Source organism: Anolis carolinensis, chromosome 5, assembly GCF_035594765.1.
Source record: "Anolis carolinensis isolate JA03-04 chromosome 5, rAnoCar3.1.pri, whole genome shotgun sequence".
Classification (NCBI taxonomy): domain Eukaryota; kingdom Metazoa; phylum Chordata; class Lepidosauria; order Squamata; family Dactyloidae; genus Anolis; species Anolis carolinensis.
Window position 1 is genome coordinate 50,091,227 of NC_085845.1, and position 22,186 is coordinate 50,113,412.

Genomic DNA, 22,186 nt, shown 5'->3' on the forward strand with positions numbered 1-22,186 from the left:
TGTAAAAGGCCCTAAATTATCCGAATTCACACTGCCATATAACCCAGTTCTAAACAGACAATGTGGGATTTTACACAGCTGTGTAGAAGGGGCTTTCGTTGTGTTATGTCTAGGGCACTGCAACTCTCTTCTCTCACAACACTGTTATGATGCAAGGATTGATTTCCCTTTAACTGCCATGGAAATTTGTTACTGAGTCCCTGGTTCCCCAATGGGAGGGAAGAATGAGAGACCCGGATGCTGTTTCTATGGTGACGCGCCGCCACGTTCCAAAGAACACCGTGGCTCCTTTATGCGAGGCAGTAGAGTGACAAGCCGCCGCTCTACTTCCGGCCAGGCAGTTCCGGTTGGCGCTGTAGTTTGTGAGGGGAAGTGGAGGGGGGAATAGAAAGAAGACGAAAACGGGACCGGCGTGACTTGAACCTGTCTGGCGTCCTTCTTGTCGCGCTCTGCCGCTTGTGGTGAAGCAGGAGAAGGAGGAGAAGGCAGCGGGGCTGAAGGTAAAGAGGGAAGATGGAGGGCGTGGCGGAGGGGGAAATCGCTGCTTCCTGAGTTAGAGAGTCCCTCAAGTGGGGCCCGTTTGAGGCCTTGTATGTTCTCCTCAGCCCCCCCCCCCCCCCCGGTCATTCTCCTGCTCCCCGCCTCCAAGAGGGGAAACTGCTGTCCTGGCCTGTCTTCAGTTCACTCCTTTCAAGATGGACATGCGGCCTTGGCCACGTAGGAGCCAGGAGGGGCGCCCTCCTTTCCCTCCACTTTCCTTTGGGTGCGTCTACACCAGGCATGGGTAAACTTGGGCCCTCCAGGTGTTTTGGACTTCAACTCCCACAATTCCTAACAGCCAGTAGGCTGTTAGGAATTGTGGGAGTTGAAGTCCAAAACACCTGGAGGGCCCAAGTTTACCCATGCCTGGTCAACATTGCAGCCCCTTGGACTGCGATGGAACTATGGGAGTTGTGGTTTGGTGAGGAACCAGCACCCTTTGGCAGAGAAGGCTACAGGCCTTGTAAAGCCACAACTCCCATGGCAGTTAAAGTGGTGTCAAAGTGCATTCATTCTACAGTGTAGACCAGGTATGGGCAAACTTTGGCCCTCTGGGTGTTTTGGACTTCAACTCCCCTAATTCCTAGCAGCCAAAACACCTGGAGGGCCGAAGTTTGCACATGCCTGGTGTAGACACACCCCTTGTCAGACCTCCACAAGTGCTGCATGTCCCCAACCTTGTAACCAATTGACATAAATACAGTGCTGGTCCCTATCCCAATGGAGAAAAAAAATCATTCAGGTCCCTTCCAGACAGGCCCTAAATCCCAGGATATGAGCCCAAGCTTTCTGTTTATCCCAGATTATATGGCAGTGTGAACTCATATAATCCAGTTTAAATCAGAAAACCTGTGATCAGATCCTAGGATTTAGGGCCTGTCTGGAAGGGCCCACAGATAGCATGAGAAGCACAGCTTTACATATCTGAGTATTTAATGTGGTTCTAAGTTAGCCTCAGGCCTCTTCTATACTACCATATAATCCAGATTATCTAAACAGATAAGGCACATTCTCTGCTTTGAACTGGATTATCTGAGGGCCCTGCCACATAGCCATATAATCCAAAATATCAAGGCAGAAAATTCCACAATATCTGCTTTGCACTGGGGGCCTCTTCCACAAAGCTGAATAAAATCCCACATTTTCTGCATTGAACTGGAATATGTGGCAGTGTGGACTCAGATAAACCACATTTCTGCCTTGATATTCTGGGTTATATGTCTGTGTGGAAGGGCCCTGAGATCACACTGCCATATATTCCAGTTCAAAGCAGAAAATGTGGGATTCTATTCAGCTGTGTGAAAGGGGCCTGAGTCTACACTGCATATAATCCAGTTCAAAGTAGATAATCTGGATTTTATATGGCAGTGTAGAAAAGGCCTCAGATTGCTGCAGCCAGGCACTGAAGTCCCACAAGAGCAAGCAAAAGAAAGCCCTTAATGCACATCAATGCTCTGTGGTTTTTAAAATCACAATCTGGGTGTCAAACTGGTTCCAGGATTTCCTGTGTGATTGCACGGCGAAACCACTTTCTTCAATACCAGCTTGAAACTGCATTAAATGGTCAGTGTAGATGGGACCATAGTGCTCCCCGACAGGTTGGAGCTCAACAGGTTTTGCTTTTTCCTAGAATTAAGGGAGGAAAGGTTTGTCTCTCCTAGAAGTACCCATCAGGCTGCTGTTAGTGAAAGTGGTCTCCTAAGTTACAGCTCCTCTAACAAATGATTGTGTTCTAATGTAAAGTTTAATTAATTTCTCCATAACCATACTGATGACAAGCAATGCAGGTTTTGAATTTTGTAGAATAAGGAATTTGCTACATTTGATTCCATGGTTGAGGAATGTATATTCTGAAAATGTTTGGCCATTAATCAGCTTATCTATCCTTACTGTTTCTAACAGTTTCCTTGCATGTAATACTTTATATAGAGGCAGTGTGTCACAGAGTTTTGTATTCAATAAATGACTTTGAAGAAAGAATAAACTGCAGGGAAACTTGCCAGGAAGGGGAAAAGTTAATCCTGGGACACACCTACTTCATAATCTGTCAAGAGACAGGTAGGGCAGTGGTGGTTGTGTGCCTTTGAGGGGGAGTAGCAGGAAGTGCCCTGCCCAGCCCAAGACTTTGACTCTTTGACTTTCTTTGTTTCTTTAGTTTTCTTGTTGCTGAGATAATTCAGTCAGAAAATGGAGACATTTGAGATATATTCAATGATCATTTCCTGGAGAGGTGCCTTTCTTCATCCTTTCAGCTTTTCAGGCAGCATGACTATCTGTCATTATGTGTCATAGATACAGGTTGAACATCCCTTATCTGAAATGTTTGGGAGCAGAAGTGTTTTGGAATTTTTTTTTGTATTTTGAAGTACTTGTATTTGCATATATGTGCACAAGGGGCTATCTTTGGAGATGGGACCCAAGTCTTAACACAAAACTCATTTATTGCACATATACCTTCCCCATATAGGTTATTTTATAGATATGTTTATAATTTGTGTATGAAATTTTAAAAATGTATATTGAATCATCTTAAAGCAGAAGGGACACTCTCGGACACCCATGTGGACAATTTTGGAGGATTGTAAAAGTCTATAATGCTTCTGATGCACAAATTTAGCTCTTTTCACTCATTGCTGTATGCAACTTGTAGCCAGTGTTGTTTGGATTTCAGCCTCAAATAACTTCATTTTTCATGAAAAAAAGTAAAAGTGTTAAAGTCTGTAAATTTATGCAGGATGCTGTGCACTCTCTTCATTCAGTAGGTGAAATAGGTAACCAGACTTGATTACATGGACTGGTTGTGTATGTGATTGCACCATGTGTTGTGAGAAAAATAATTATTGCAAATGATAAGAGTGGCACTCATATTGATGCAGGATATACTTCAGCCATTTGTCACACTTTTCAGATCACTACCTTTCACCAACTTAAATGCCCAATGTGCTGTGTCTGTATGGAGCTTGATTTATATTGGTTTTCGCTTTCCTATAACTAGACTTTTGATGCTAGAGAGTGATAGGGATTGCACTATGCAACATATGCACTCAGAGCATGCATTCTGCCAAATTCTTATGAATGAAGCAATTCTGTGTTTAAAAAAAACCCCAAATATATTGTCAAGAGTCAGACGCCAATTAGCGAACAAAAATAGAGTTTATTCAGCAGATAAGCCAAAAAGTAATGATAACACAGAAAAAACCTTGAAACACTTCACTATCAGTGCTTCAAGAGCAGTTCAAACAAAAATATAATTCAGCAACACAAGCAGGTAAAAACAAAGCTAAACAAACTTAGTGCAAACTGCACTTTCTGAGTCCAAGCCCTGCCAGCCGGCTCTGTAGTTTTCAAAGGAACAGTTCCCAAAAGAAAACACCAAATTGGTCAGGAAACAAACAAACAAACTAAGAATGCAGTAGACTGCTTCCACAATGTGGATAAAGCCGAAGGCTCCAAAAGGATGATGAAAAGATGTCGTCCGGGATTCCAAGGTCAGGTCAGGAGATAACAGCGGTGTCCAAAGAGCAAGCCAGGAGTCAAAAGCCGATAGTAGTCATCAATCACAGGGCGAAGGCAGTAGCAAGGTCAAATTCCGATCCAAGGTCTGAAGAGGGTGCAGTCATCCAAAACAGGTCCACGATAAGACACAGCGAGAGCCAAGCTAGGTGATAACAGCAGATTCAAATCATAGTCCAAGTCCAGTCTTCATGGAAACACAGAGATCCCAATGGCGCCTCAGCAACACCTTGCCACACGCAAAGTGCAGTGGCCAAACATTCCCATTTTATTCCCCTTCCTCCTGGGTGACCAAACACTCACACCCAAACACCAGGTGTCCCAAATCTACTCAGAGTCTGAACTCCACACAGCTAGAGCTCGTGGATCTGGAGTACCTAGCAATTCGTCGGAGTCCCAATCATCCTGCCCACACTTAGCCCCATGAACACTTAAAGAACCATCCTCCCTTCTCCAAGCATCCCAATTGGGATCAGCTCCTGCAGAAACCCCAGGTTCAGAAGTATCCATAGACCCCAAATCCCCAGACATCTCCGGTGGCTGTGCCCATTCAGTGCCCGCTTCCCCAGCCACCACCTGTTCCTCAGCATCCATCTCCCCATCTGAATCTTCCTCAGAAGATCCCCCATATAGCTCTCTAAGTCGCTTCCTGCGCAACTCCTCCAGTGAACCCTCATCACGAGGGTTTTTTCTTCCTCTTCGAATTCCATCCCCATCAACCATAATCCCCGAAGGCGCAGTCACAACATATATTATTGGAGTATGTATAATGTATATCCCAACTTTTCCAGATCTTCATGTTAACATAAGTGATTGTCAAATCATTTATCCTGCAAAATGTTATGAAATGGGTTGGAGAGGCTCATGTCTGCCAGTTAATAATTAACCCACATAGCAATCTAAATGGATTCTTGTTCAGCAGTCTGCTTATTCCATAAAAAGATTTACATGTAAATCTTACATTTACTTGGTTATGTTGAAGCGAATGTTTTACATTTGAAATATCATAGCAATTTCTTTCATTCTGCAATGTTTATCCTCCACATTGTTGAACTGCACCTCCCAGCATTTCTTACCATTGACTACTCAGGCTACGATAGCTGGAAGCGGCAGTCACAAAATTTCTGGCAGGTGCATATATCCCTGCTGTCTTGGATATTAGCTATAAGGCACATGAAGTAGTCATCAGTTCTAGATTGGCATAAATGATATTTAGTGCCTGCAAAATTTCTCAGTGCTGACTAGTGAGGAGTATTTCAGCTAAATATTTTTAAAGATTTGCATATATTCATGTTACTCCTATTTTTTTCCTCCTCAAAGGGCTTTCCATCTTGAGGATGTTCCACTTAAATATTTCCTTGCTAGATAATCATTGCTTGAGGATAGGTTTAATGTAGAACTACTGAATAAGGTTGTGCAGGAAAAAAAATGCTCAGAGGATCCTTCCGCATATATGCTTTCTTCTTTCTCCAGGCAGCCCTCTATCTATAGATTCCACGTCTAGATTCTACCATTCATGTCTCAAATATACCCCCCCCCCCAAAAGAAAGAAAGAAAGAAAAGCCAAAAAACAAATCTTGAGGGCCCACTGCAATATGAAACATAGAATCATAGAGTTGGAAGAGACATTGTGGGCCATCCAATCCAACCCCCTGCCAAAAAGCAGGAAAATTGCATTATGATTTTTTTAGCTGACTACAATTTGCCATTTTTTAGCCAATTACAAATTATGAAGTTGGATTAAGGTGATCCATTTTGTGAACAGAAGCCACTGGGATGTAACAGAGGGAAGTCAGAAAGAAGGGAAGTAAAATTTCAGGTTTTCCACCACCTTGCAACAATGTCTCATTCTGCTCTAATTCCTCAAATCTCAAAAGAAATTTGAAGTATTTCTTTTGTTCCAGCATAATAAGAATTCTGCAAAACTAATTGGAATCAGCTCTTATTTTGATGTTATTGGGTTGCATGGATGGAAACAGGTTAGATGCCTTTTATGGTTGAATATGAGATATCAATGAAAAGAATAAGAGGCAATTTTCTAATGGCAGTTTTTTTTTATAATGTGACAGTAAATATAAACAGTGCATCTTGACACATGTGTGTTCTGTTTTTTCACTTTGTTTCTTGAGATATTAGAACAAACTTGCATATCAGAATACATTATTAGAAGCCCAGACAGCAAACCTATGCACACTTGTTGAAGTGGGTATAGATTTAAATCAGTGGGGCTTATTCCTGAGCAAACACAGTAGGATTGCATTATGAGGATGTATGTGTGAGAGAGATACAGGTCACTCCCTAAAAATACAAATAAAAATACAATTTAACAGATCAGAAAAAGATAATGAGGGAAATCTGTCCATTGTTGTTATTTTAATAAATCATTCACAGGATTGCTAAAATGTAATACAGTAGAGTCTCACTTATCCAACGTAAACTGGCCGGCAGAATGTTGGATAAGCGAATATGTTGGATAATAAGGAGGGATTAAGGAAAAGCCTATTAAACATCAAATTAGGTTATGATTTTACAAATTAAGCACCAAAACATCATGTTATACAACAAATTTGACAGAAAAAGTAGTTCAGTATACAGTAATGCTATGTAGTAATTACTGTATTTACGAATTTAGCACCAAAATATCACGATGTATTGAAAACATTGACTACAAAAATGCGTTGGATAATCCAGAACGTTGGATAAGTGAGACTCTACTGTATAAAGTTATGATACGAATAATTGTGTAAAGTTGAAATAATAGGGCATAAATTCTGCCTTATGCATAACAAAATGCATTGGGAGACAAATGCAAGTAGATCTGCATGTTTCATACTCCTGAAGAGTTTGTGGCAAAAATAAGAACTGTGATTTTTTAAACGGATGGACTGTTTGCTACCATAAGAGTTTTATGTATGGTCTGAATAGATATTTAGAAGTGACTGCTCAAATAGGCACCATATGGCTAAAACTATGTCATAAAATCTCTTACTTACCTTAGCTATGCTTTTGGTTGAGATAGTACAATATGCTATAAAATGTAGCCTGGTATCAATTTCAAAGGATATGCTTCAGTACAGTTCCTTTCCTGTAATGTAAAAACAACAAGCTTTCCATGCTAGCTGCCATATTTAAGTAACTGGTTGCTACTAATGACCATATTTGTGGAACTTTGAGCTTGGTAAGTCAGAAATGCATAGAATCATGGAAAACCACAATCACTGAAATGTGCTAATTTGCAAGGTAACATTGCCTAACTTCCTGACTTCTAGAGGGAACAGAGTTTACTGGTAGTTACTACTTCACTTTTTGAAATAATTATTGATATTTCTATGCAACTAAAATACATTTCAGAGACGAGAAGAGTTGTTTAACAGTGGGATGTTAGAACCAATATGTAATGTCACTCTTATGCATCCATTCTTGTAGCTGAACTACAAGAAATCAAGGCCCTCTATGAAGGACACTCATATTGCATAAGGGTGGTTTCTGATGACCTTGTCCTTGTGCTTCAGGTCTAATTCTTGATCCCAGTTACTTTTTGTGAATACACAGTAAAACAAGGTCTCAATGATATGAATGTTTAACAAGGTTGATTGATATACAACCTTTAAAAAAACCAAGAACTTCAGTGGGAACATTGTGACTTAACAGCAAGTAGGATATCAGAAATGTACAAGATCAGTGCAAGCAGTCAAAGCCTTTAACAGAGGGTGCAGAGAAGAAAGTTAAAACGATGCAGGGAAATATGACAGACCTACAATATGGCCTAAATATCAGAAGAAAAAGAAAGAATTGTACCTTAAATCTGAAATAACATGTAACATTCACATTGCACTTTATTTGCAGTGCTATAATAGTGTATTAACACTGAATGACTTACAATAAATACATTTAAGTACAAAATAATACATAATGTCAAGTAACCTAAAATATCACTAAAATTCACTGCATTCCAAAATTACACATACAGATTGTGAAGCTGAAAGGCTCAGTGCATGAATAGTTAAAAAAGGAGAGCAACAGAAAGGTACTCACCATGTGCTAAAATTGAGCATGTGAGACAGATATTGTGCATTAAGTAGAATAACTCAGGTTGCTTTTTAAAAAGAGGACATAGATGTCTGCATATATTCATTGATATAGAGTCATAGTATTGGACAAGACTACAAAAGCCATCCAGTCCAATCCCCTGCCATGCAAGAACACCCAAAGCACTCTTAACAGATGGCCACCCAGCCTTTGTTTAAAAATTTCCAGAAAAAGATCTTCTACCACACTCTGAGGCAGTATATTTCACTATTGAACAGCTCTTACTGTCAGGCAGTTCTTCCTAATTTTTAGATGGAATCTTTTTCCCTACAATTTGAATGCAATGCTCCATGCCCTAGGAGAGCACCTGGCATTAATTTGTGGTGTCCGCCCCAAGTACTAAACAGGGTTGACCCTGCTTATCTTCCATAGATTACCTGGGACTTGGTGCCTTCATGGTATTTAGGATACCACACTTTTTAAAAAAAATGACTGCAAAAATACCAGATGGGAAACTTTGCATTATCACCTAGCCACCAGTTCCTTGGGCTCAGAATATTTTATAGGTAAGTTGAAATTTGTACCTAACTAAGTTTCTCATGTGATATGATGCGTGTGTGCCTACAGCTAGGATGCCTAATTCTTTCATTAACCCCACCACTCATTCCTTAGTTAACCCCAGGATAGAAATTTCCATGAATACATGGAGAGTATTTTAGTAGAATCATAGAAGAAGAGTGATTGTTATCATCCTTTCTCTACCTTGCTTCCTGTAGCTATTTACATTTTTTCAGTGGTTAATTTTTAAATTATTGTAATTATCATCTTGAGCTTGACCCAGGATCATGCCCAGATAACATCCAACATCCAACTATAATGCTACAAAATAATGAATAAACTCCTTTGAGTTCTCAAATCAGACTAAATAACACACCAAGTAAAAGAAAGGGGGTGGAACAAAGTTGATGCTGGTAATTAATTTGTAGGTTTAATGGCTATAGCACAAAGCCAGCTTTTTATCTCTCATAATCACATCCTGTGCTGTGTACTATCAAAGTTGTTGAAGTGTTTTGGAGAATCCAGAACTCTGGCATATTGAAGGTATTAGTGATTTTGGATTTTTTCCCGTTGGCTATAGATTTAGGTTTTTTCCAAGACACTACATGTGTCCTTTGCTTTTTGTAAGTGACCTGTTTTACTCTGAGGAAAACATAACACATAATTAGGAAACTATTCTCAGCTGAACCAGCTAAAAATGCTGGTTCAAACAAGAAACAAAGATATATACATTGTTCATGAGTAGAGCTTTATATGAACTGTTGTTTTGTAGATTGTTTTATATGAATTGTTGTTTTTACATTGTTTTTAGGCATTGAATTTTTGTCTATTTACTGTAAGCCGCTTTGAGTCTCCTCGGAGAGAAAGGCGGGGTAAAAGTGATGTAAATAAATAAATAAATAAAGCTAGAAAGGATTCAGAAATAATCTTATTGTAAGCCCTTAGCTTTTATAGAAGTTAATGTTCTGGGACACAAAAAACATGTGATGTGTTTAGAATGCTTTAAATGCAGCAATAAGTAATTGTTGATATTTGCATAAAATCGTAGAAACGATTCTGCATGTCTCTTTTCAGGAAGGAAATGTAGGTTGAACATGGATTTGAAGAGAAGAGGATGTGGGAGTTTTCTTGTAAAAAATGTAGAATTCACTTTCTCATGTAGAAATCAATTTGCGGTTAAGAACAGAGGGCCCTGAATCACTATTAACCTTCTAGATAAGAATGATCAAAGTTAAAATTGGATTGATTGGATTGACTGACTAATTGATTGATGGCTGTACTAGTGCGAACTTCCTTTCTAACAGATTGGCCTTGTGTACTTGTAGCATTAGAACTAGCAATGGATTCTCAAGAGTTCCATAAATAGAAGCTGTATACATTTCTTCCCTAATGTAAGACAGCAAGGTGCAGCTCAGTCTAATATAATACATGTGTCTCATTTTCATGTTATTAATTGTAGCAGACATTACTTTGTGTAAATAACATGAACTACATTCCAAAAATATTCCTAATTAGGTCTCGGATAAACGTTTTGGAATGTTTTTGTATAATGTTGATATGAATATTACTGTTCCTCTACAAAATGCAATTGAAAGTTGCAAACGGAAAATATTTTACTTGTTTTCTCCTTGATGTTGTGTTCTGAAAGCATATGAAATTGAGGTGTTCACTCCTGAAGCTAACCTAGAACTCTTACATTCAACTGTATTTACATGCCAAAAGCTTCAATCCATGCCTACCACAAGTTCCCACTTAAAGGAAATGATAGGACAAGATATATACTGAGAGGAAGTGATAGCCATCTGCTTTTACTTGTGTTAAAATACAGCTATGCAGTGTTCAAGTTTGGATGGGGGAATGCATATGGGTTTGAGGTGGGTTTATCCTGAAAGTAAAGGCTAAATGCTCAAAATAATTTGTTTTTCTTTGGATTTGCATAATTCCACAACAAAAGCGAGCCATAATTTAGACAGACGTGCAAGATAACCAAATTGAAGCAGGGGTTCCTTGAAATAGTCTGAATCCAAGTCTAGACACTCCTGAAGGTTTGTTAGCAGTTTTGGTTCAGAGTGATGCAGAGATGAACCAAAATCCACCAAAAACCTCTTCCACCAAAATCAATATACCTAACTTCTGGAATCTTCAGAAAGTTCAGGTTTCAGGGAAGTATTTTGCATTATGACAGTGTAGAATGAATATATTTTTCCTTCCAAAAACAAGCATCAAATTGCAAAGATTTGTATCACATAAAATGTTTTATATCTCTTCACCTAAGATGTGGGAGACTTAATCCCTTCAGAACTTACTATCATTCTTAATTTTATAAGTTTCTGCTTTATTGATTTCCAGTAGTAGTTAGTGGTAGGAGCAAAATTTTGGATTGCTTAATTTAGATTTAAATGCAGACTTATGGATGCCATTTAAATCAGATTAAGATGAATCAGTATCTAATATTAATTTGGGATCTATGCACACCCCTTGAAATAATGCATTTTTTTAGTTTAAAGAAATAGTTTTAAGGATTTATATTCTTCAAAGTTTTTTCTAGGTGACAATTTTCCCCATATGACCTTAGCTGTTGCCAAGTTTTTCTCTGATGTAGCCAGGATAAGACAACTTCCTTTATTAGACTCGGTCTGAAACTTGCCTTGTTTCTATTGGCATTGTTTACCCTTGTTCATATTAATGTTGCATTGCACCTCGTCCTTTGTTTAATTGGCCTTACCCATTTATGAATCTGTTTGCAGTTGTGCATCTTTTACCACTGAGCAAATTACATCCTTGGACTGTAAATATTTTTGATTGACTGATTGAAATTATTTTGAAAGTGCAAGATTAAATAATCCCTAGTGTCCTAGGAGGGTCATAAAAATTTTCAGAAACAAAGTTTCTTTACACAGTTTTGCTTTAAGAAAATATATGTACAGTAGAGTCTCGCTTATCCAACGTAAACGGGCCAGCAGAAAGTTGGATAAGCGAAAATGTTGGATAATAAGGAGAGATTAAGGAGAAGCCTATTAAGCCTCAAATTAGGTTATGATTTTACAAATTAAGCACCAAAACATCATGTTATACAACAAATTTGACAGAAAAAGTAGTTCAATACGCAGTAATGTTATGTAGTAATTATTGTATTTACGAATTTAGCAACAAAATATTACAATGAATTGAAAACATTGACTACAAAAATGTGTTGGATAATCCAGAACGTTGGATAAGTGAGACTCTACTGTAATGGCAAAGTGTTACAAAATGACAATAGAAAAGGTCCTACAGGGTTCTTTGAAATTAGGATATGAAAATTAGGATTGGTTGCAAGATTATTAGAGAAAGAGGAGGAAAAAAGATAGTGTCTTTTACTCCTTCTGTAACCACAACTTGGTATGGCGAATAACCTATTTATCCTTATGTTTAAGGTTTCTTTGACCTTAATCTCTGTAATGAATCCCAGTTATAAGACACAGTAAAATGTTAAGAGATCAAATGGGCAGATTTCCCTTTTATTTTCCCCCTGTTTTTCTTTTAATTTTATGTCTCAGTAATTCTATTTCCCCTATATTCAAAAGGACCCACCTTAGGGCCGATTTTTTGTTTGAGCTTTTCTGTTTCTTTTAATTTACTACTAAAGGTTCCTCTTTGAAACTTTTAGGCAAGGAACCGCTCAGATTTTGGAGCAGTTAAAATAAAATACATTTTTGTGTCAAAAAATGACGATAATGTTTGGAATAATGTATTTCTTTCTTGGGCCAATTTGTACAGCTCCCTGCAATATGTGGAAATGTAATAGCAGCATTTTTAATAGAATATCTTTTAAAATTTAAATAGGACCTTTAGAAATGAAATAGATTATCATCATTAAAAATGTGGTAAGTCTGGAAATTTAAGTATCTAGATATCATAGTACATACCTAAATTATTCCAGCTGCTGGTATAGAACAATTTGACCTGATGACCTTGCATTTATCTAGAGGTTGTTAGATGTCAAGTGCTTTGATCTACAAATAGAATTTGTAGGGTTTTTTGGGTAGATAATTTTAAATTAAATTACAATTTAAAAGTTAATTTATAAATATATGTTTGAAAGTATTACAACAGGTATAACTATTATATTATGAAAGAACTTGGCACCATATTTTGAAGTTGATTTTTCTGGTTGAATGAAATTTTAGTGTCTGTTTGTGTCCTGTGTGTATTGGTTTGGCAAAGAGTATCAAGATTCTTAATAAATTTCTTTAAAATAAAATTTTTAGTTCAGAGAATTTTAATGCATGCTATATTATTTCATTTTCAGGTATGTCAGAACACAGCGAGAATTCCACAACTGTTGATGGACCTCACCAGGCTCCAGAAGATGTCCAGTCTGACTCTGAGGTGATTGGGTGATACATGTGGTTGTGGCTATTTGAAAATCAACCAATCCCATGACAGGCTCAGACTGGAAAAGCACTTCCTATTCTATTTTTTTAACTATAACAAGAAAATATATGTAAAAAAACAGTGATTCATTGGCATTGATGAATCATTAATTATTATTGTGAGTTTCTATCAGGGAGGAAAAATCGGAAAGTACCTCTTATAGCTAGCAAGCTATTATTTTGAAGGAGAAGTATTGCTTTTCTCATCTCAAAGCTAAATCATTCAAATGGACATACTGGTTGGGCATCACAGGAATTGTATTTCGTTGTTGCTTAAATGTAGTAGTTGGGAAAGGCTGATGTAAAGTGCATAGCTTCTCCTTTGGTGACTAAATTGTTTCTTGCAAAATGCTGTGTTGAACTGAGGAACCTAGCAAACGTAAGACTGTACCTTGTATTCTATTCAGACGTATAGATATTTCAAATGATCAGATGAAATATGTTTACTGTATATCAAGTGGTTGCTTTGTTGTTTCCAGATATGTGTTAGAATAAGGACAGAGTCTTCTTCATTTTATTCCTTGTATTATTGCTGATTCTGCATAGCTAGATGCACCAAAGCCTGTCAACAGTTTTTAGAATAGTGTTTTGGGGGGGGGGGGAGCCCCATGAAGTATATATTGCAAATTTAGGGTGTTTGAAGTAGTTTTTGTTGGTTCTGTGAGTGTAAGAAGGCCAGGAGTAGAATTTTAAATGTGGAATGCTAATATAAAAGATATTTAGAATAATTTCAGCTGATTAAATTGGACCTAGTTGAATTAAAATTGCCACAAAGTTCTGATTTCTCAGGTTTTAGAACTCATTGTAATGTTAATACAGCTATAGAGCAGGGGTGAGAATCATGTGGTCCTCAAAATGTTGTTAAATTAAAATTCAAAATATTATCATCATTGTGCTGATGATAAGTGCTGGGATTTGCAGTGCAACAACATCTAGAGGGCCTCATGATTCCCATCTTTGCTGTAGAGTTATTCAAGGGTCATGTACATTTTAGGTTATAACCTATTCTGAAACTTTGTTATATCTTTTTATATGTTTGAAAAATTGTTTATTACTTTGGCATGTTGTTACATGCCTTCAAGTCCCACTCTGCCTTATGATGACCATGTCATAAGGGTTTCTGCTCAAATATGATTCAGAAGAGACTTGCTTTCCTCTAAGACTGAGTTTGATTTGCCTGAGATCTCCCAGTGAGCTTCAGTGACTGAGCAGGGATTCAGGCCTGGGCTCGCAAAGTCCAAGGACCTCATCAGACAGACTTTTGGCTCTGTTTCCTTGTACTGCGGAATCCCACATGACGTAAGGGCACTTCTGGTGGGACTCTGTGGCATTCTGTTTCCATAGCATATGGAAACTGAGCCAAAAGTCCATCTTCAGGAGTCAATTGTTATGGCTTAAAAAAGGGAAAGGCAGGCCATCCAAGAAGACTGGGAAAGACAGTAAGGGATGAAGTAAGACAGTTCCCTCTGCTTCTCTCCTCCCCCCCCTCCCCCCCACTCATGAGATGAACTCCCTACTCCAATGCTTAAATCACTGCACTATACTGGTTCTCTATTGTATCATAAAGAAACATTAAACTTGCAAATGGCAATACTATAATAGCTTTCCTAACATTAACAGTGGATGGCAGTAAGCGGTGGGCCTTATTGAGAAGGTTTGGACTGTTGTGGAAGCTTCTTCCCTGATATTTCTCCACTGGCAAGTACCTTGGAAGTATGGCAACTACAGAAGCCTGGAATATAGTTGTCAAAAGCAGTGTTGTCATGTAAAGCTAATCTTTAGTGAGCTGTGGATTTGTATGCTGCCTCCCCTCCTCTGATGCAACTCGAAGGTGATCAGAACCTTCTGCTTCATTGTAGTTTAATGTTATTTCTGAACCCTAAGGCCTAATGAATCTTAACTTTTGGTTTATGAAAACATGTTGGCAAGATAAATCATGAATTGAAAATATGTTTCATAAAATATAGTTAAGACTAAGCCCAATTTTGCCATATTTCGACCAAATCCTATGGAAGGGTAAAGTATACCCTATGTGACTTCCAGACTGAACTTTGGAAGCTCTCATGACCTTTAGATCCTCTAGAAACTTTGTAAAAGTTCTTCTAGTCTGAAGCCATCGGGTTTTTAAAAGGAAGAAATGAATGCCTCATGGCTGGGACAACATGTCTTACATTTATAATTACTAAACCATATATATATATATATATATATATATATATATATATATATATATACACACACACACACACACACACACACACACACATACACACACACACACACACACACACACACACACACAGAGTATATCAATATTTTAGTAAATGCTAACAATAACTGGCCTCCTGATGTCGAATTGGTGATTAAATATTACTACTCTATGAGAAAGCATGTATTTCATCTGTTTTTTCCTGAGAAACCAAACATTGCTCTTTTGAAATCGGAGGAAAGCTAATGCTGAGCTATTCTATATTTGGTAATGCTCAATCAGTCCTCATAGGGGAAGGGACGGCAAATTAGGAAGCCTTGCTTTGTGGATTTTTTCTTAAAACAATGTATTATTTTTATGAATATTATTAGTAGACAGTGTATCTTTATGTCTAGTTCTTTGCCTGTTTACTTAGAAGCACATCTAGCTGGAACGTGTTCTGACTGAACATGCATAGGGCAATAAATCTTGGGTGTTCATATTTTGTTTTGAACTAAAACAATGGGAAGTGAAGTGTTATACCAGTTCAGCTGGTAATTCTCTTTGTATTTCAGCTGTAGTTTTCTCTGACTGAATTGTGATTCATGAAACTGGAATCTGAAGTCAATGAGATTATTTTCTGATTTTAAACAGAATTTTGTATAAATAAAATACATGAAAAACTAATTACAGTATGATCCCCTGTAGGGGATACATTCCTGATCTCACTGTGATAAGTGAAACTTTTGAATAATAGCAAACCTTATTGAACAAACAACTGTAGGGAGAAGCATGCACTAGAAATTGCCTCACTAAGTCTTCTGGCGTGACTCTGTGGTCAATTTTGCATGGAAACCTACCACAGAGTCCCTAAGAAATGCCTAGAGAGGACATACATGGTCAGATATTGGTAAATGAAACCACAGGTATCAGTCATTTGTTTAAGGGGCTTGTAATGTGTTGTTTCTTAAAGTCCCCTGACCTTTGTTTCCCTATTTGGGATATTTTATATAGTGTATATGTTAATGTATATGGATAGTGTAGCAGAGAAGTCTACATTTGATCTTAAAAAAGCATATGTGGATGACATATTTGATAAATGTATCTACCAGTTTGGTATTTCTTTGTTCCATGTACTTGCTGAAATGGTGTTGTGTAATCCCTGGAAACAATACATTATGTTCATACTAGGTGACTTCTCTGACTTAAAAAGGTTAAGTATAATTTGTATTCTGCTTTGGCTTTTGTTTGCCTGCTGTGGTCGTCTGTTACATTTGCTTAGTTAAATTGGAGCAACTGTGTCAGAACTGCTGTCAATGTGATAAAGTACAGCAATTTGTTTTCCTTTAATAAAATAAAGTACTGTATAAACACAGTGCTGAATTCTACATGAAAAATGTGAGTAGTTTTCCTTTAAAAAAATAAAAGTGCCTGAACAATATTAATGAATTCCGCTTATCTTCATCATTGACAAAGATGATAAAGTTAAGATATAAATATAGATTTTCCCTGGTAATGAGATGTTAATTAAGATCCTTATTTATGTTCCTTAATTCCAATGCTTATGTAGGCTTTTTTCTTTGTTATTATTTCACTCAAAGCTGGAAACTTTGTTATTATTTCACTCAAAGTGAAAGAATATTGTACAGTGAAAGAATAAACGTACAGTGAAAGAAGGAGAAGCATCTGAAAAATGTATGTATTTATTTTCAAGTTGCATGTTAAGTTTTGTTGGCCCCATGAATTTCATTGGGTTTGTTTAGACAATGAATATTTAGGGTTGGTTTTACCAGTTTCTTCATTTGAGACATAGCCTACAGCACCTGGTATTTGTTGGCTATCCAAGTATTCCTCAGGGTCACGGTGCTTAGCTTCCAAGATCAGCCAGGATTACATGTTCTTAGGGTATTTTAGGTCCTACAATGAAAAATAATTGTATGCCTTAGTTATCAATGTAGTTACTGCCATAATGTGTATTTTTAAAACATTAACTAATACTCGCTCTTCAAGTTATAAAAGTTTCCTGTAGGGACTATATTTGAGGCTAGAAATAGTTTTTAAGACTCTGTCTTAGATTGCCTTTTGAAATTAAGATTTTTAGTATAGTTAAAGAACAAAATGTGGACATTTAATTAGTGAAAAAATATTATTGAAGTTGGATTGTTTTCTTAAAAAATGACTTGTGATTACATTGAAAAAAATATGCTGCAGCTCACCATCATTTCTAGCAATGCACTGGGAATGGTATCAATTTATATACCATATATATGTCTAGATTCAAGCAGTAATGTTGTAAAATAACTACCGTGTGTATGTGTGTGTGCCTGCCTTCAAGTTTGGTGCTTTTAGGGTATGTAAGGCCAAATAATACATTAAAGCAAAAATGGCCACAGTACATAAGAGTTGCCACTTGAGGGCACTATATGACCAAAATTATTCACAGTTCAGGTTTTCCAACAATTAAACAGCTCTATTCCATCAATTTTGGTGTGGCATTTGTTGTGTTATAGGGTTAGTTTTGCTTTATCTTTGTGAATTGCCTTGAAAACAGGGTGAATGGCTCTCTAAGAATTCCTTTAAAATGTCGTCTTTATTTAATATGTGCTGCACAAAAAAACCAAAGGGAGGGGGTCCTAAGAAAAATCCCAGATTACGTTGTTGGTAAAGTTCAAGATCGTTTTAATTATTAAATTGGGTGTAAATTAAATGATATCATAAATATTTGGGAAGTCATTATTTCACAGCTAAACAGCACTAAAATGTTTGTGCAGAGATGTTAAGCAAGTGCAGCCATCCCACAAATGACTTGTTAGACCTAGGATTTCTTCTGGATTTATAGCTTGCCAGACTAGCTGCTCAAACCACATAGATGTATCTTATATAAGTGGAAAGCAACCCCCCTTCTTTTTTTCTTGGCAGGTTTGGCAAATATCTCACATGATTTTTGTCAGCTGGGTGCATCCTACCTGTACGCCTACTCCAGTTTTAGAAAACAAACAAAACAGGGCAGAAAAATATTTGTTTTTGTACTGTATAGTAGGCTTCTTTGTACCCTGTTTTCCTTCATGTCTCTCCCACCGAAAATGCAACACAGGGGATCATCAGGCGATCCTTTTGGGAGAGCAGGGGGAACTGAAGGAGAAATTGTGTCTCCAAAAATGAGGTAAAAGAACTTGCCAGGAGTGGAAATCCTGGTGGCATAAAAACTTTCTAGCCCTTTTGGGAATCTTCCTCAACTCCTTCACTGCAGCCACCCCAACTTCCTGACTAACGTTAGGGGGGGGGGGGAATAAAATAATAATAATAATAATAATAATAATAATAATAATAATAATAATAATAATAATGTCTTTATTTGTACCCCGCCACAATCTCCCTGAAGGGATGTGGGGCGGCTCACAGAAGCACTCCAACATAAACAATAATACACAAGTATAAATACAATGACGTAGGAAAGAAAAGCTTCCTCCTGCCAGCAGTATGGACCATTCATTGAGGTTGTCCCATGAATCAATGAAGTCAAGAAGGAAGAGTTCTACAGTGACCCATGGGACACATGCTAATTTTGTTAAGATAAGCCAAGATAGTAATAATGTATTATATTCTGATGGACTTAAAGCATTAGGCTTTTGATCTTTGTTCAATAACTAGTGAAAACAGACACTACGATTATGTGAGTCAGACTCCTACAATCAGCAGGTGTTAAGTAAAAGAGGAAATGATTTGCCAATAAACAGATAATGAATTCCTTTGAAGTACAGTAATGTACATCTGTTCAGATTAATCAGCAGTGCCAAACTTATGATAAGACCCTAAGGCTCATATGGGAAAAACATGAGGTAAAAGAAACATGTTTTCTGGCCCTATATTTGCATCTAAAGAGCAATAGTACAAATCCAAGTACTGTCCGGCAACTTGACAGTGTATTAATTGCTTGATAGGATGCACTGGTACGCCTTCCAGGCACTGAATATTGAGACTACACAATCAATAGCAGATTAATTGTACCTGATACATTAGCCTTATATTTTGCTGTGGTTATCTTTTGTTCACAGAAGAGATCTGCTGTGACTCAGGATTTTTTTTTTGTACAGTAAAACTTAGTGCCGAAAATGTCTTTTGTGCAGTCACTATATGGCTATATAGCTTAGTCATTACATTAAGTAACCATCTAGAGTGCAGGTGTCAAACTTGTGGCCGTCTAAATGTTTAGGCCCCCAACTCCTAGAAACCATAAGGAGCTTGTTCAGTGGCCAGGAATTCTGGGAGCTGAAGTCAAGAACACCTGGAGGAATACATGTTTGACATCACTGATCTACAGTGAGGGTGAACAACTGTAGCCTCTAGATGTTGCTGGAGAGTAGTCTGGTCAACTCTGGATGGCATAGTCAGTGGTGAGGGATGCTGCAAGTTGCTTATATAGGATTTCAATTGCTGAAGAGACTCGGAGGGTAGGATTTTGATCATCTGGATGGAGGATATCTGTAACATAGGTTTCTAGAAGGGTTAATAATTGAACAAGCTGCCAGGTATAAATGGATATCATGTATAAGTTAGGGTATGTTTTAGGACCAAAATTATGGTTTTGCTATTATCTGTGGATATGTTGAGGTCATTCCATGGAAAGGGAAAAACACCAATGCTGGCTTGTGGCCAACCACCGCTGCCATCTCTCTGCCCAGGCATTCAGAAGAGCCAAAACGGCACCACGGTAGAGAAAATAGAGGGAGATCAGTGCTTCTTTAGATTGACCTGGGACTGACCTAGTTTTTGCCTTTCATCGCTATATCCAGAGAAGAGGATGCTCCTTTTCCCCCCATAAAACCTAAGGTACAATACTCACACTAACCTGAAAGTAAACCAACCCAGATTTTTTGGGTTGATTTTTTAAACTCAAAATTCTAGACTTATAGGGTAGGTTTCATAAAATTAATAAAATCCTGAAGTGTAAAAGTGTGCTCGTCAGGGTTCATGAATTTTTTTTCCTTTAGACTACCATATTTAGTAGAGAAATGTGGATAATATTTAAGGAACACTAACATGTCTTTTCATATTGTAGGGTGTTTCAATGGCTCAAGAATCTCCCAAAAATTCAGCAGCAGAAATCTCGGTGACAAGCAATGGAGAACTTGAGGATGCACAGGAGCACAGCTTCAATAGGGTATGTATATCATTCTAATGCAATCCCCTAAATTGCTTATTAGTAATCCTTTTAGATTAAAATTCAGCAGCAATATAGTGTCTTGATTAGCCAAAGCTTCTCCTTCTTTGAGAAGCCTGGTTACTGGTGATAAACAAACATCTAAATAACTTCAGAAAAGCAACAAATCTTTTCAAGCATAAAGTGCAGATTGGGAGTGTAAGATACCATAAAATAACAACTGTTCGACCTTTAAGTCGTTCGTTCTTTTCTTTTCTTTTCTTTCTTTCTTTCTTTCTTTCTTTCTTTCTTTCTTTCTTTCTTTCTTAATCTGGTTAATAGGGTAAACTTAATCTCCTGAATTATTAATAATTCTTCCAGACAAATATGAACTGAACAAGTGTGATCTGGAATCTAGGAACCTAAATGACTTCCGTAGTTCCATTTCTTTTTGAATATATATTTATTTCTGTTTTTAGCTATCAAGGTTATGCTAAATATTGGCTATTTGTGTAATTAAATTAGTTGTTATTCCCATTAAAAATATTGGAATTGAATATATATTTTAGATAGTTGTATAAGCAGCTGTGCTTTCCTGCCTCCTCAGCATTCTGCTGAAATTATAAAACAGGGGAGGAAAGGATTACAGTTGTAAAATGTGACTTCATTAATAAAATGGTAAAATACTTCAATATCCACTTGTGTGTTCTAGCACAAGGAGTTCTGTTTGTGTAAGCTGCAGAAATAAAGTTTCTGTGAATATCCTTCAGATTTAAAAAATCAAAGCTCTAGACTTACGGTAGTATTTTTGTCTTATTTTCCCAATAGTAATATTATGAGAGAAAGCCACAGGGAGTTTGGCACAAAATGTATTACCATTACTTTAGGCAGCAGAAGATTTGTAGCAATCTGCCCAGTATTATGATATTGTACAAAACAATTTAGTGAGAAAGATGAGGATTTTTTTCGTGTCAGGAAAGTTCTGGTCAGCCATTTTATTCCCCTAATAGGGCCACAGGAACAACAGTCTTGCGATTCACTGTTAATCCTATCGGGCCCTTGCAGTGGCACCAAGTTGTTAATTGCTTCTTCTTTATGTAATGGAAACAAACTGGGAAACATTGCATTATTTGTTTTTGTAATTTTAAACACATTACCCTCTGAAAATCAATTGATAGTGCCACCATACCCATATTGACAGATTATACACTCCTTTTTTAACCACATTACCTATGAATGCCTTGCAGATTTGGCTCTGGCTGAATTTTCAGCAAATTTGAAGGCTATATTTGAGATCATCTGATTTACACAGAAAGTTCATCTCTGATTTCCATGAGGGGGCATTCATTTTTTTCAGTTCATGCAGAGTTTTGAGCTTTTACCATGACTATATACATAAAATTAAGTGTCTGTCTCTTATCACATATGTAAATAGTTGGATAAATCTTCAGCAAATCTGGAGTGGATAATTGAGATATTTTTAACATAAAACGTTATGTGATATACATTAAAATACCCAGAGTAGTGGTGGTGGAGGCGCCCCAATTATTTTTTATTTCTCAATATTATAATGAAAAGTTTGTTGGGAGAGGAAGGCTCTTTTGGGCATCCTAACAGAGATGCCTCGTTCCCCAGAGCAGTCAAAATTGAACAGCTACAGATGAGATTTAATTATTTTTCCTGATTAATGCTGGGTGTTACAGTTAGTTACTCATGTATTCAAATAACCAAAGTGTGATATCTGTTTTAATCTATATAACTTTATGGGATGGGCCTTCTGAAATGATCTTCAGAGTGTGTGTT

General features: G+C 37.3%; 1 protein-coding gene across 4 annotated transcripts in view; it reads left to right on the plus strand.

Moving 5' to 3' along the window:
- Positions 1 to 277: 277 nt before the first annotated feature.
- The window catches only part of arfip1 (ADP ribosylation factor interacting protein 1), a 61,861-nt gene continuing 39,952 nt past the window's right edge, over positions 278 to 22,186 (plus strand). Inside the window, exons 1-3 of one of the 4 annotated variants that reach the window (XM_003221744.4) lie at positions 278 to 500; positions 12,932 to 13,011; positions 20,303 to 20,404. In XM_003221744.4, coding sequence (XP_003221792.1) covers positions 12,934 to 13,011; positions 20,303 to 20,404 — 180 coding nt within the window. In that variant the 5' untranslated portion in view covers positions 278 to 500; positions 12,932 to 12,933. Of the gene's footprint in view, positions 501 to 8,629; positions 8,649 to 12,931; positions 13,012 to 20,302; positions 20,405 to 22,186 lie in introns of those variants that run through there. The other 3 variants (XM_008111970.3, XM_062981089.1, XM_003221745.4) reach the window with 3 other exon arrangements.